The sequence below is a fragment of the Pleurodeles waltl genome, chromosome 1_2 (assembly GCF_031143425.1).
Source record: "Pleurodeles waltl isolate 20211129_DDA chromosome 1_2, aPleWal1.hap1.20221129, whole genome shotgun sequence".
Taxonomy (NCBI): domain Eukaryota; kingdom Metazoa; phylum Chordata; class Amphibia; order Caudata; family Salamandridae; genus Pleurodeles; species Pleurodeles waltl.
The window spans coordinates 987,448,128-987,463,839 of record NC_090437.1 but is presented as its reverse complement, the minus strand read 5'-3'; the positions used below and the strand labels follow the sequence as shown (position 1 = coordinate 987,463,839).

The 15,712-nt window shown below is 47.0% G+C and overlaps 1 protein-coding gene across 3 annotated transcripts in view; it reads right to left on the bottom strand.

The window, feature by feature from the left end:
* Positions 1-12,148, bottom strand: part of CORIN (corin, serine peptidase) — a 1,512,429-nt gene extending 1,500,281 nt beyond the window's left edge. The window contains exon 1 of one of the 3 annotated variants that reach the window (XM_069201641.1): positions 11,973-12,148. In XM_069201641.1, the coding sequence (XP_069057742.1) occupies positions 11,973-12,041 (69 nt within the window). In that variant the 5' untranslated portion in view covers positions 12,042-12,148. Of the gene's footprint in view, positions 1-9,270; positions 9,369-10,519; positions 10,616-11,972 lie in introns of those variants that run through there. The other 2 variants (XM_069201646.1, XM_069201651.1) reach the window with 2 other exon arrangements.
* Positions 12,149-15,712: the final 3,564 nt, after the last annotated feature.

Sequence of the window (15,712 nt, the reverse complement as noted above, 5' to 3'; positions counted from 1 at the left end):
GCCTAAGCTGCTCTGCTATAGCTACCTTCTATGAGCCTAAGCTGCTAGAAACACCTCTTCTACACTAATAAGGGATAACTGGACCTGGCACAAGGTGTAAGTACCTCTGGTACCCACTTCAAGCCAGGCCAGCCTCCTACAGTAAGTACTTAGCATAGACATCAATGTAACTTTGTTTCACTTTAGTCAAGTAAACAGTTTTTAAGAAAACAGAGAATATCTATAATAAAAGTGGACACTGCATTTTCAGAACAGTTCCTGGGGGAAGAAAATAAAGTACAGTTTTAGAGGTAAGTACACGACTTACAGTTCCAGTCTCCAGGTTATAGGTAGTCCACCATTGAGGGTTCAAGTCAACCCCAAACACCCACCACCAGCAACACGGGGCCGGCCGGGTGCAGAGGTCAAAGTTAAGCAATTTTAATGTGGGCTCCTATGGTGACAGGCGGTGCTCGGAATTCGGTCTGCCATCAGGTAGGTACCCGCGGCTCGGAGGGCAGACCAGGGGGGATTAGAGGAGCACTGGAGGGGCCCCAAGTAGGCACCAATTCCACACCCTCAGTGGCACTGGCGTGGCCATGTGCAGGGTGCAAACAGGGCATCAGGTTTCCAATTAAACTATGCGGGGACCCTGGGGGTCACTCAGGCGCTGCAGGCAAGGTCTGGGGGGGAAGGGAGGTGTCTCGGGCACACCACTGGTCGAACAGGGAAGAGGGACTCCTGTTTCCTGTTGATCTTCGCTGTACCAGGTGTCGATTTCTCCAAAGCCTGGGGGCTGCGGGTGCAGTGGGTCCTTTGGCATCTATTATCTTTGTCCAGGGCAGTCGTGGTCAGGGCGGTCCTCAGAATTCTCTCTGCAGGCGTCATCATGGAGGGGTCAACCAATGGTGGGCACTTGGTCGCCGTTGCCTGGGGGTCCTCTTTGGTCAGTTGGGACACCTGGACTCGGGACGTGGGCGCCCGGTGCTGAGTGGTTAGGACTCACGCTTCTGGAGTGAGGTGGGAGTCCTTCAGAAGAGGTTTCTTCTTCTGTTCTTCTTTGGCAAAGGCCTCTGTCCACAGGAGTTCTTGATCCTTTGTGATGCAGGCAGTCCTCTGGTGGTTTTTCAGAGGTCGCTGGACCTGCAGGATGCGTCGCCTTTCTTCTGCAGGTTCTTTGAAGCAGGAGGCAGGCCGGTAGGGCTGGGGCCAAGTCACTTGTTGTCTCATTTCCTTCTCTGCGTGGTTGTCAGCTCAGCAATCCTTCTTTTCTTGAGGTCATCAGGAATCTGACTAGCTTGGCTCAGGGGGCCCTTAAATACAAGATTTAGGGGTGTATTTAGGGGTCAAAGGGCAGTAGCCAATGTCTACTGTCCCTGAGGGTGGCTACACCCTTCCTGTACCCACTCACTTAGGGTTGGGAGCACATTCCTAACCCTATTGGTCCCCGTCCTCCAAACCAAGATGGTGGTCCTGGCTGAGGTGATGACTCCTCCTTGTTTTTCCTAATTATCCCACTGGCTTGATGCCAAAAGTAGAGTGTTGTCAGGGGCTGGGCATCTCCAGTTGCTGGAGTGCCCTGGGACATTGTAACACGAAGGCTGAGCCTTTGAGGCTCACCGCTAGGTGTTACAGTTCCTGCAGGGGAGGGGGTATGAAGCACCTCCACCCAGTGCAGGCTTTGTTTCTAGCCCCAGATAGCACAAACGCTCTCACCCCAGGGGGTCAGAAACTCGTCTCTCAGTGGCAAGCTGGCACAGACCAGTCAGTCCTGCACTGAAGGACTGGGTAAAATACAGGGGGCATCTCTAAGGTGCCCTCTGTGTGCATTTTTTAATAAATCAAACCAATGACATCAGTGTGGGTTTATTATTCTGAGAGGTTTGATACTAAACTTCCCAGTATTCAGTGTAGCCATTATGGAACTGTGGAGTTCGTTTTGGCAAACTCCCAGACCATATACTTAATATGGCCACACTGAACTTACAATGTCTAAGAATGGACGTAGACACTGTAGGGCCATATTGCTAATGCAGCTATGCCCTCACCTGTGGTATAGTTCACCCTGCCTTAGGACTTTAAGGCCTGCTAGAGGGTGACTTACCTATGCCACAGGCAGTGTTTTGTGTGCATGGCACCCTGAGGGGGAATGCCATCTCGAGTTTGCCTTTTTCTCTCCACCAACACACACAATCTGCAATGGAAATGTGCATGTGTTAGGTGAGGGGTCCCTTAGGGTGGCACAACACATGCTGCAGCCCCTGGGCCCTTGGTACCACTGGTACCTTTTACAAGGGACTTATCTGTGTGCCAGGGGTGTGCCAATTGTGGAAACAATGGTACATTTTTTGTGAAAGAACACTGCTGCTGGGGCCTGGTTAGCAGGATCACAGCACACTCTCAGTCAAGTCAGCATCAATATCAGGCCTAAGGGGGGGGGTAACTGCAACAAGGGCCATTTTCCTACAATGGGGTTATATTAATACGCCTCTAAACCTAGCGGTGAAGAGAATCCGAGGGGTACATAGAAGCACCAAACTTATACAGTAACCTGCAAATACTACCAAGAACAGACTGGCATTGGTGACTATGTATAACACAGATCACAATGACATTTATAAAATATTATTGAACCGTTGGCCGTTGTTATCCAGGGTACCTGGTCTAGAGATGGGGGATTGTGAGAAACTTTTGGCTACGTATAAGAGAGGACATACTAACAGAAACAGAGTTACAAGGAGTTATTTGTTACCTAAAATGAAAGTGAAAAAGGAAAATGGTTACCTGACCTAACTAAGGGTTTCTATGTATGTTCTGAATGTAACATGTGCCAGTTTGGTATTGACAAAATGAAGGGTTTTAAGTAAAACTCGGGCAAATTCCATTATACCGATCAATTCATAATTTGCAACAGTACTTTTGTGTTTAATGGTATTGTATGTAACTTCTCAATTATGAAGTTGATAGCACCAAAAAGCCCTGAGGGATCGGATTCAAGAGCACTATAAGACTATAAGAAATAAGGATGTGCACTACCTCTTGGTTCAACATATTAGGGAGTGTCATCCCGATCATTGGGACTTTACATTTCACAGACTACTAAAGTAATGAATTCAAGTCCGTGGGATGGAGACCCGGAACTAACTCTATGGCAGACTAAAGCCAGGTAAAGTAGCAGAGTGAGAACCCCAAAAAAAGGTCTAAATACGGAAAATGAGTTACATTGCTTTCTGTAGGTTGAATGGGGTTTGATTTTTCCAAAAATAGGTTGACTAGCCTGAGTGCGAGAATAGATGGGGGTGATGATAGTGAGATAATGGAATAACTGACTGTTTTGATATCATTGAAAGACTCGTATCAAGATGACCAATATTTGGAGATGTACATGTTGATTTTTATTATTTTGGGAACACAGGCGCATCAGAGCGTATCTGTAGTAGGGAGTGTGAGTACAGGGAGGGTGTAAAGTTTGTTCCTTCTCTCTGACCAAGGCCATGATACTATGAAAATGACATTGCTCATTCCATTAGATGTAAACAATCCTATATGATGGCTTACACTTTAAGATGATGTCTGTTTTTAGCACTTGGGTTCCCATTTGTCTGTTGGAGTAGTGGAATTCTCCATTGTTCCATTCTACTGGAATGTAGTGTGTTAATGGACTTCAAGAAGGTTGAGTGCGTTGATTATTGCATTCTGTGAAGTAAATTGTTTTTTTGTAGCCAACATAGTAATATTGTTATATTTAATTAGGTGAAGTCTGTGCATTTATGATTAACAGAGACAGTTCTAGGATATATTTGTATAATGGAATTACATGGAATTTCATCATGGAAATTTGCCTTGCCAGAGTGACGTGCAGATTTATTTTTAGAGTACTGATAAACTTTTTAAAAAATATTCGATAGGCTGGTATTAACATATTCCAATATGGTGCAACCTCATTACACAGGTTTAATAAGCAGTACTCCACGTTGTAGTACATACAATGGAAGGGTCAACATACCATAACATGACACAGTCTTGCTAAACGGGACTGATATAGGCTTAAATAGCATGTCCAGTCTTTAGTATGTGAAAGAAAAATGCAAATGTTGAGCTACCTACTACTAGGAATTGAGACATTTTGCATGTTGAATCAGAGACGGATATATACTCCGAGACGGTGGAACTTTGCGACGTGGAGCTATCGCAGAATAATCCATCATGGATTGACCAATAGCAGAAGAGTTTGGTCCTTTATCAACGAACCTGAGTGCAACATGGCAGCCATGCTGTTGGTGGGAAAAGCGAGGGTACAAGGATGCCATAGTCCAAGAGGTAAGCCATTTTGACATGAGGAGGGCATCATATGGGGTGTGACTGAAAGTATTGTGATTGTGGATATACCCTTGTCAGTGTTGAAATTGACAATCACGGTTGTATTGTTGCAACAGGTGAAAGGTGGCATCGGCAGCCATGAGGTTGATGGGGCGTTAATGAACTAGAACTAGCCGGGGCATGACATAATAACAGACAGTGCTCTTTGATTTGCACAAACCACGTTATCCGAAACATGCAAATTTTTTTGGTTTGTGGTTGTGTTTTGCTGTGAAAAGGGTATAATTACGGGGTGACTGGAAGTATTACGATCGTTTTTTTAATCATCATTGTTAACTTTGTGAAGGTATGATCATTTGCTATGCATGGCTATACTCTACGATGATGCTTGTATTGGGGTGTAGGTATGACAAGAGTTTAAAAAATATAATGTGATCAATGTATTTGATTTGAGCTGATTACATTTTACTTATGGCGGGATTTCAGTATATTTTTTAACTGTTCAAAATGATGTGGGGTATTGGGAAGGTGTTTTGGTGAGACTGATAGTGCATAGGAGTGTTTTATGATGTGGGACTACATAGTTCGACGTGCTTACTGCCTGTTTCAGAAAGTATTAATTAATGGACCTTAAAGAGGAAAAGAACTGTGAAGATGTCATTTCACTTGAGATATTATAATGGAAGTAATAATGTATCTGGATACAACTAGTCTGTATGTATGGTTTTGATATGCTTTGGATTTTGATGTGCTTGAATGTATGAAATATATGATGTGATTGTAACATGCTAGACACCATACAATTATAACTACAAATGCAATAAATGAACAACTTGGTTTCTTGTAACAATTAGCTGGGTCCTCCTTTTTGCAGAGTAATGTCTCTATATGAAAGGAGCCCTCACCGATTCAATTGTATGATTGTCAGTCATTAATCAGGGATCTTGCTGGGCAGAATGGTGATGCGATGTGTTACTCTGTAAACCGTTCGGGGTTATTTGACGCTTGCTGTTGTGCTGTACGGAATTGGGAAATGTATGCGTGGGGGACGTTAGATTTTTGTACCTGCAAATATTTTTGTACATGTTGCTCTGCAGCCCCGATGACGTCCTGTGAAAGGGACGAACAGCTTTGACTGGGCTGACAATTTTATTTTACCATGTATTGTAAAGAAGAATATTGTAAAAGATAATGAAGAATAAACTAAATACATAATGGATTGGTCTATTTGGACAGATTAATGGACTGAGCGTGGAATACCTTGTGACTATCACTGACAGAACAGATAAAATGTTAGTTATATTGGATTCATAGATTATGACTACATATAAATAACACTTTTTTGAGTGCTTCTCTCCTATTTGTCCAAATTAAGCCTTAGTGCTTCTGTGCCAGGCTACCAGAGGGTCATGCATAGGTTAATTTAGTGTCTGTTTTTGTGATTCACCCTGACAAGGATTGTGTTTATTATGTGAGTGGGGCCTTCACCACTCTCAACTGATACCACAATTTCTTACACGGGGACTAATCATTATTCATTTGGGGGGTGGTGTGAGGATGGTGTCCGGTACTGATGCATTTTATCCTGTATATTCGCTGAATCTTTGTAACATTTTGCTTACCTCATGCTGACTGAGATTTGTACTGTGTATTTTCCTGAAAAAGAGGACAGATTTTGGATACGAGCCAGTTTTGCGTCCCTGATTCTAAGAAGGCAGACCCACTTTGATTATTTGCATTCTAAGGACTTAAAATAATTTATAGATTCTACTTGAGCTAGGCCCCAAGTTGCAAATATTAGCTTAACAGCCAATTTTTAATTGGTAGTGGCAACAGATTTCTGCAATTTCGTTGAGTCTTGTGCTAATTCCATATAGATCATCTAGAATGCATTTTGCCTGAATTTTAGACTAACCATATCCTGCCTTCTATAGTGAATTTAAATCATTGAATAAACTTTAATAGTTTCCAACGTATGTTTTGTCTAGAGATTTCATAGATTATGTTTGTCAGTTGTTTAATAGATTATGTTACTTGATTTGCTGAGTAAACTCTAACCTACTTAGGAGCACATTTCCTCATATATTCCTGAAACACCACCGCTCCGTCCTGTGTAGGTGCTTTACTTATCTGATAAGATAATGACAACAGTTTTACTCCCGAGACTTATCCTGATTGTGTCCCGATGCCCTGTATGCAGACATTGGGACACGTGTCCAGTGTGGCTCGCTGGAGAGCTGAAGAGCTCTTAGTTTCCTTCCGTGTGTGGCATTCTCCACAGAGAACCTCGAATGATGGGTGTCCTGGTTCTGGTCAGCTGTAGCCCACGCACTGCAGTCACACCCTTCAGGCCATCTGCAGAAATAACGATGCACCCTGCAGCTGCTCTGTCACTTCACACCTTACTAAAAGTTTAAGGATATTTTATCACGGATTTGACTTTCTCAGGTCTACGTGAGACCAACAAGTAGATCTATAGCCTCTTAAGATATCGAGCTGTTAACAGCGAAAGGAAACGTTACATAAAATAGAGGTTTACAGCGTCGCACATTAAAAACCAAAGCTGGAACTTGGGGCAAGAACTCAGAGAAAAGTTGGCGTCGGTATGTTTTAGAATTCTAGAACCGACAGGCAAGAAGGGCATTGGAGTCAAAGTCTGTGACGTGCAAGTTTTGTTGTTAAAATAGAAACCTGCACTGACCATCTATGCTCTGCAGCGGGAACTAGCCACTAGAGGTGCCTTACAAATAACACACAATGAAACTCTCTGTATGTTATTGATGAGTGCAGCATGCACCTTAAACTCTTCGGGTTACATCAAATGCAGCCTGTTGGTGACAAATTAAGTAAGCTACACTACCCACGGTTTCCTCGGTGCCAATTTCTTTGGTGGCAAAGTAAATCAAGAGAATGCAGTACTTGACCTCCATTGACCTCACCCCTTTCAGCCACCGCCCCACCCCTCAGTATGCCAATTCCACCACCGCAAACACCTCGATGTATATTGCCCTTTAACCTCGGAGTTCACACATAACCTCAAAAAAACATTCGGCTTTTCTCAACTACATGGCATCACCTTGCAGGTGGCAAAATATTTAAAGGCGGAGATATAGTTCAGATTCGAACCTGCGACCTGCAGTACGCGCACAAATCTCACCTTAACCCACCGAGCTACATCTATCCTTTCGCTCAAAAACACCCTGACTGTGGCCCCTACTCTGAGAACAGCACACTATCTTCCTGCAGAGCCGCTGTCACACGTCGGCCACCGAACTACCGCTTCGAGGCACACTTCCGCTGACCTGGGTGCTGGAGAGCAACGGGTCTTGTCCTGTGGGGAGGAAGAAACGGGCTACCAGTAGCCGGTGACCCCGGAATGAGGGGACCGGAGCCGCGCGTTCTCCGCAGCCGGCAGAGTGAGTTGCCTCAAATTACACAGCACGTCTGTGACCACGGGACCGCCCCAAATCCACAGAGAAAACTCAAAACACCGGGAACGCCGGTGCACGGAGCTAACAGGCAGGTGCGCCGAGCAGAGGTCGGCCCATACTTTTTTCATTTGAAAAGCAACACTTACCCTGCGGTTTGCGGAAAACAACAGTCCTGAGATGCCTGTTCTAAAAGAAAAAGGGTGGCGTGTCCTATGATGTGAAACCGAGGGACACACATCTAAGGCAAGCCTTCTCGACAGGGCGCCTGACACCTGTAGAAACCGTAAATGTGTCAATCGGCTATTCAGCAAATCAAAAGGCTGCCTGGGAGCCACTTAGGCTTTAATTGATGGAATGACTTGAAGTTTCATAACACGGGCTCTGGTTACACAAGCAGTCCGTGATCGCTGTAGCCAATCGAGGTTTCATAAGGCAAAACAGTACATTTCCAAGTGAACGGTTCCATCGGGTTATTAACAACAACAACATCATTACTTTTCAGCCATGTGTTAGACCCGGGAACACATGTTACTCTGGATCGCAGTTCACATGCACTTCGGCGGCTAGTTTACAGTCACCCACCCCTAGAATTCGCCAGAAGCACGTGTGCAGAGACCACCACATTCAGAGTGAGCTAGGAGCGCCTGTGCGTCGAGCCCACCCTAACCAGAGGCGCGTGCAGAGCCCATCTCACAGCAAGAGGGGCACAGGTGCGATCACCCCACAATACACACTGCCAGTCACACAGAGACACTGCCAGGAGCTGAGGTGTGCGGAGTTACCTCCCTACCCCCAGACTCCGAGGGGATGCAGAGACCACCGCGTTCGGATCCAGCGAGGAGCACAGGCGTGTCGAGCCCACCACACCCAGACCTGGCGAGGAACACAGGTGTGGGCAGCCTGCCCATTACACATTGAAACGCTGCTACCAGCTCAAGTGCGAACCACAAAGGCACCACCAGGTGCACGAGAGGAAAGTTCCTTTTCTCCCTTCAAAAAAGACTCCGAGGGAGGCGCAGGTGTGCAGAGATTATTACCGCATGCACACTCGGGTAGACGCGCCGGAAGGTCACCACCATCACACATAGCGGAGCTCAGGCCACTACACCCACACCCTGTCAGCGGCGCGAGGGTAACTCAGTCCTCCATCCCAGGAGCAGGAGGTAAGCCACGCCAAGAGCATCCGCCCTGATGCGCAAGGTGTAAAGTCTGCACTCACCACGCCAGCCAGTGGCGCAGGTGTGTCGAGCCCACCTAACGAGGGCGCAGGGGCACGAGGCACCTGACCATCCCACCCCACTGCCTGCCAGCCAGGAACACGTGCATCGGGAATGCTGAACTGCACAGCTCTTCGCCCCAGACAGAACCAATAGAGAAGGGGTGCTGAGGTCACGCCCAGGCTCTGCAAGGATTACAGGCGTATGGCTCTCCAAATACAGAAGGGGGCCGCGCCATTGCAGACAGTTTGCGGAGACACCGCACCCACACGCTGCCAGGGGCGCAGGTACGAGGAGCCACACAGGGCAGGACCGCATCCTACCTGGCAGGTGGAAGCTCCCGTGGTTCACCCACCGTGCCGCTTCCAAGACGCTGCCGTTCACTGTGCTCCCCGGGAAGTTTGTGCGCACACGTCCTGGCCGCGCTGGGAACAGGCAGATAGATGCTCACTCCCTGCTAATGGAGAGAGAGAGGCCGGGCTCAGCATTCAGAGCAGGCGTTGACCGAGCATCGTCCTCTCCTGAAGGAGATCTGTGAGCTGCAGCCTTGCTGCCACGTGCATCCCAACCGAGCACGCAGCAGAGACTTCCCGCGCAAAGAACCGCACCAAGGGCATGTGGTAACGCAGTCTGGCGACCCCCTGCTACTCCTGAGATCCATTTCACATCTACCCGTACCCTATGTATGCACTTCAAACTTTGCCCACCTGCGTCTGCGTGCAGCCACTGACCCTCAGACATTCATAGACGCCGCGCCAAACTGGGCGCTATCATCATACTACCCGCGGAGACACATGGTGCCTACCTTGCTTTGACCATTGACGGCACGCTGTCACCCGTACTATACAGCTATACCTTCCGCCCAAAGAAGGCACTGTACCCCACAGCACTCTACTAGGCCCCCCGGCGTACCCATGGGTGCAGTCAGCACGTGACCTTTAAAGGTACCCGATCACTCTGAACCAGACCCGGCATCCCCAGCAAACCCCTCCATGACATGACCTTTAACACAGTTCCCTTAATATAGCCCCCTGCAGCCATTGGAGGTACTCCACCACAGCAGGCATTCGGAATCCATACACGACTGGGGTGGGGTCATGCCCCTGAAAACACTTTGCCCCTTTCCGGTGCTTTCTGTCAGCGCAGTATCATTTCTGTCCCCCGAAACCATTAGTATACTTAAAACATAGTTCTTCCACCCACAGTCACACCAGGCACCCGTACCACTTCCAATGCCCCCCAGTGTCACACCAAGAACTCTCCGCTGCCCAGCTCCCCCTCATCCCGCTGTCTGAGCAAAACCCCCTCTTGTCATTTAAAACACGTATCTCCTGAGTGCCACACCACGCGCCGGTCACACTTTGCTTCCGCCTGTCAGTATCCTTTCGTGCCCTACTGGGTGCCCTGCTGTAGAAAGCATTTGCCAGCAAAGAACACCCGCGAGACCCTGAAAACACGGCATCTACCCTGCGCTATACGAAGCGCCCCTTGCCGCAGCACGCGCTGCCCTCCTGTCTACCATTCATTCGGCGTGCACAGTCTCCCCCCGTGCCTTCCTTCAGCATAGCTTACTGCCAGTGCAAGCGCCCTATCGTCCAGGGTGCCCAGACCCCCTCCGTGCCATGCCAGATGCAATCCCCAAGTGTCAGCCTCCGTCAGCTTTCAAAGCGCCCTTTGCCCTCTGTGCCGTATCCGTACCTCATTGCCTACACCCAGACTCTCGTGCCAGATGCCGTCCACTCCACCCCCTGCCACCCCGCACCCTGGTGAAAGCTAAGAAGACATCTGGTCATGCAATGCCTCGGTCTCTCCCAGCGCCGCGCCAGGTTCCGTACTGCTCATGTCTCCCCACACCCGAGGGCCAGCAGAGGTGACCCCAGTACCATTACAGGTGGCGCCTGCCTCCCCATACCATGGCAACGGCACTATTGACCACCTATCGCTAAATGCCCCCAATTCCTCCCAAAGCCGTTCAGGTGCCCTGCCCTCTCCAGTCTCTCTACCCCTGCTCTGTCCAGATGCCCTGCTCTCTCAGCCCCTGTACTCCTGCTCTGTCCAGATGCCCCACTCTCTCTGCCTCTCTACCCCCGCTCTCATTCCAGATGCCCTGCTCTCATATCCTTTCTACCCCCCTCCTCTCATTCCAGATGCCCTGCTCTCACAGCTTCTCTACCCCCTGCCTGCTCTCATTCCAGATGCCATGCTCTCCCAGCCTCTCTACCCCGCGCTCATTCCAGATGCCCTGCTCTCATAGCCTCTCTACCCCCTGCTCTTATTCCAGATGTCCTGCTCTCATGGCCTCTCTACCCCTGTTCTCATTCCAGATGCCCTGCTCTCATAGCCTCTCTACCCCCTGCTCTTATTCCAGATGTCCTGCTCTCATAGCCTCTCTACCCCTGCTCTTATTCCAGATGTCCTGCTCTCATAGCCTCTCTACCCCCTGCTCTTATTCCAGATGTCCTGCTCTCATGGCCTCTCTACCCCTGTTCTCATTCCAGATGCCCTGCTCTCACAGCATCTCTAGTCCTGCTCTCATTCCAGATGCCCTGCTCTCGCAGATTCCCTACCCCCGCTCTCGTTCCAGATACCCTGCTCTCACACCTTTTCCTCCCCGCTCTCATGAGACCACCCTGTCTTGTCACTGGGAGATCTCAAGTAAGAGAAATGCTGTATCATACTTGGCTCCGGACAAGCGGCTGCCTGTCGTGGGGTTCGACCCGCTCTTAAAAGTAAATAACGATGCCCTGTAGACATCTAGCAACAGGTATTTGCTGTAAGCCAACGGGGCAGTGACTAACTCCCACCTAGATAGTTTGCCCTAGATCAGCACACCTAACCAGGAAACGAGTAGGTGGTATCATTTGATAACAGAGGCATCGCGAGCACAGACTGCAGAAACAGAGAGGTGGGAGAGGGTAGCCATCCCTGCACCTGGATCAATAAATTAATACAACGCAGAGCACTTTGCTGGCACAAGACACTCCAAAACCCGTCGCGCGCAGAGAGAACGAGAGAGAACCCTTACCGCGTGCGGGCAGAGGACGCGCTGCTGCTCCTCGGCAGGGAGGGAGGCCAACTGTTGCATTGATAGCATGCTCAGCCTCTGCTTTCATTCCAGGCGGCAGCCCTCCTGCTCCACTTTCCCTTCCCCTTGAAGTGCCAGACGCAGACAGGGCTGGGCTTCCCTGTGCTCTCAGTGGGTACAAGCTGGGCCCCCTGGGTGTCCCTCGACAGACCCTCTGCCCTCCCCCCGCCCCACACCAATAATAGTGCGCAGCCCCGCCCCCTGTCCCCTCGCCTCTTCATTTATCTCAGGTTATGCAGAGCCTCGGTGCTCGCGTTCGCCCCTCACACAGGCTCTTGAATCACAGCCTTCGCGGCCGCGCAGAGCCATGTGCGCACTTTATGCGCCCTTGCGGCAAGTAAGCGGCAGCGAGCTCCCTCTGCATACCGCAGCCAAAGTACTCCTGGGTAAACCACGTTTCCGTATAAAAAAAAAAGCAACGCTGAGTTAAGTGTCCTCAGGGGTGTTGGGTGTTAACTGGCAAGTTTATCTGCAGAGCAATAACCGCAAACACTCTTTTCATAGGTCTCTGGCCTTTGTTTTAATTGCAGTTTTATTGGTGTTTTTATGCAGGATGCAACACGGAACGTAGACTGCTTGGGAGGAAATAAAGGGCTCTGTTCTACCTAAGAGTTCAACCTCTACTCCCTTGGCTATTATATATATTTTTGAAATTTTCTTTTAAAAAATACAGCGATTTGGAAAAGCCACGCTAAGGGGGAGCTGGGCTTTCTCCGACGGCCCCTAAGGTCCTCCATATGTTGAGTTTTAACAATGTATATCAGAGTCCTGCTGGGTGTGATTTTTTTTAAAATATTCTTATTGAGCAGAGAGCAAAATGCAAATAGGTTATAAAGTCCCGGAACCAAAGTCAAACTTTTAACATACTTCATCAGTGCGGCATATTTTGACAGCTGGAAAATAAATCTTGCAGCAGTTTATGACCACAGTCCTAAAATCTAATAACATCAAACTTACAGATAATGCGCTAAAGCCACGAATCCTAAAAGTCCACAATTGAATAAAAGTGAACATGTGCTAAAGTGAACGAGTGCTCTCGTAAACATGTGCAAATGTTAGATAGAGCAATAGAGAAGTGCTGGAAAAAGGCGTAAAGCTAGTACCACCTTAAAAAGCAAAGACAGACAAGGCTCGAAGGGCAATATCCTATAAAGGACCCAATAGTATCTATCACTGTACTGCTGAAGTGAACTTGTGCAAAGATGCCATCAAGATAAGAAAGAATAGCACTGTGTTGCCCAGGGTAATACCATTCCCCTACCACTCCAATATCCCTGACAATAAATACTGCAACCTCCCCACAATTTATAAAAAAATATTGAGATGACTGAAATCTCTTTAGGCCCCCACCTTTTTAGCATATGGTTCCTCAAACCTCTTTGTTCTGGACATTTGTTTTTCGCCACTCTTCATATGATGGTACCCATTCTGTATGCCAGAATTGAAGAATAAGCGACCGGGCCACAAAAAGTGCAATTGACATGAATATTTGTGCAGATTTGCTCACTTGATAGCCCTGTGTTTTTTCCAGAAAAACCAAATAGAACCAATGATGGTTCCCACTCTATACCTACTCCCAGAGCCCGGCTCATGGCTGAAGAAAGATAATACCAAAAGGGTGCCAGTTTTGGACAGGAGTTAAAAATATAAAGCCACGCATCAGCGCCCTCCTGCTTACACCAAAAGCACCAATCCTCTAAAGAGGGAAACATTCTGAGGAGGGCTGCAGGGGTATAATATGCCATCCACCGAGATAACAACATCATTCTCTTAAAGTTGTGGCCCTTAAGGGTTTATAGCTCAAAAAAGAGATCACTTGCCAATCATCCTTAGAAAACCCGCATTTCATGGCTTCACCATTCTTCTCTAGAACAGCTGTCAAGCACACCTGTGTTCCTTGATTGCATAACAGCCTATACCAGTCCCCTATACCAAAAAGACAAGACCTAAAAAGCGCCCACAACAAAAGGTGTGTTTCTAAGTGGGGATCCAAACAGTGGGATCTCAAATGGTAACTAAAAATGAATCACTTACATGAATCACCACATTGTGCACAAATCTCCTGCCAGGTCATACATTTACCATGGAGAAAAAACTGTCCTACCTCCCTAAACCTAGAGTGGTACCAAAATGTTATGTGATGAAGAAAGTTGTAAGCCCGCATACCTGGCCTCATAGAGATTCAAGCGTGTAAACTCTGATAATATTTTATTAGAGCGATTAAAATAATGACAACCGGGCACTCCAGCCCCGTATTAGCTTATATTGGATTTATTTATTTTTGTAAGCAATTTTGGGATCTTAATGAAAACTGGAAGCCGAGTACTGGCCTCCTGCATCAATACGTCTAGAAAAAAATTGTCAAATATTGCTCCCCCAGTCAGTGTTCTGACCAGAATATCTAGAAGAGTTGCCTCATAGTAAGGAGAGCCAACCTACCCTGTGCAGTCTCAAACTGAAGCACTGAATATTTCAGGTGTTTTACGGTTCCATACAAATTGTCTAAACATAGTGTCAAGATAGCAAAAAAATCTCTTACTTATTTTAATGGGAATATTCAAAATAAAAACAGTAAAAGTGGGAGAATAGACATTTTAATAGGAGCCTCCCTGCCTATCAAAGTCAATGGGAGAAGTGTCCATCTATCCAAAATACACTTTATTTTATGAAAAATTGGGACAAAATTTAGTTGAAACAACTGGGAAAACTTATTGGTCACATAGATCCCATGATTTCGAATTATGGCTTGGGATAGAGCTTTTTGCTGTAGAGAGGAAGGAAGACTGTTAATGGGTGTATTAAAAAGAAGCAGTTCAGTTTTCTTTTGGTTGATTTTACAGCCTCCAATAGCTTGAAGCTCTGAGAACTTCTCCATCACCCTCTGCACAATCTCCCTGTCTGGTTTCAAGTGAAGAATAAGATCAGCAGCAAACATTTTCAATTTGGGCATACCGACTATAAGGGCTTCAATATCCAAATTGGCCCTGATCCTAACAGCAAGGGGCTCTAAAAAAAAAAGGAAATAAAATAGAGGAAAGGGGACATCCCTGCCAAATCCCCCGATTTAATGTCAACAACTCCTGCTGGCTGAGAATTAACCATTACTTTAGCTTGGGCACCTTGATATAACTTTGTGAGCATGCTAATAAATTGGAGAGGGAAACCAAGTTACTCGAGAGAAAAAGTGAGGCAGCCAGTTGAGTAGATCACAAGCTTTCTCAGCATCAATCATTATTACTGTTGCACTAGTATTATTAACTGAGAAATAATCTACTGCTTGTACTAAAAAGCCAGTGTTGGGAGCCATCAGCCGACCGGCCACAAAACCTTTCTGATCCCTATGGATTACAGTTTGAGCAAGAGGAGGAGTATGAGTGGCCCATATCTTCATAAATCATTTATAATCTGTATTGAGCAAACTAAAGGGGCAGTATGAATTTACATCACAAGGACTTTTTCCTTTCTTTAAAAAGCTGACTATCATAGATTCCTTAAATTTATGGGCTATCTTTCCCCCTTCTTTCACTCAATTAAACAAGTCAGTCAAAAAGGTAAAAGATCTTTGGCAACATTTTCTATAAAATTAGGCTGGAAATCCATTGTTGCCAGCCACCTTCTTATTTGGCATAGCAGAGAGAGCTTACTGTACTTCCCTGAGGGATAGAGTGGCAATTAATTTT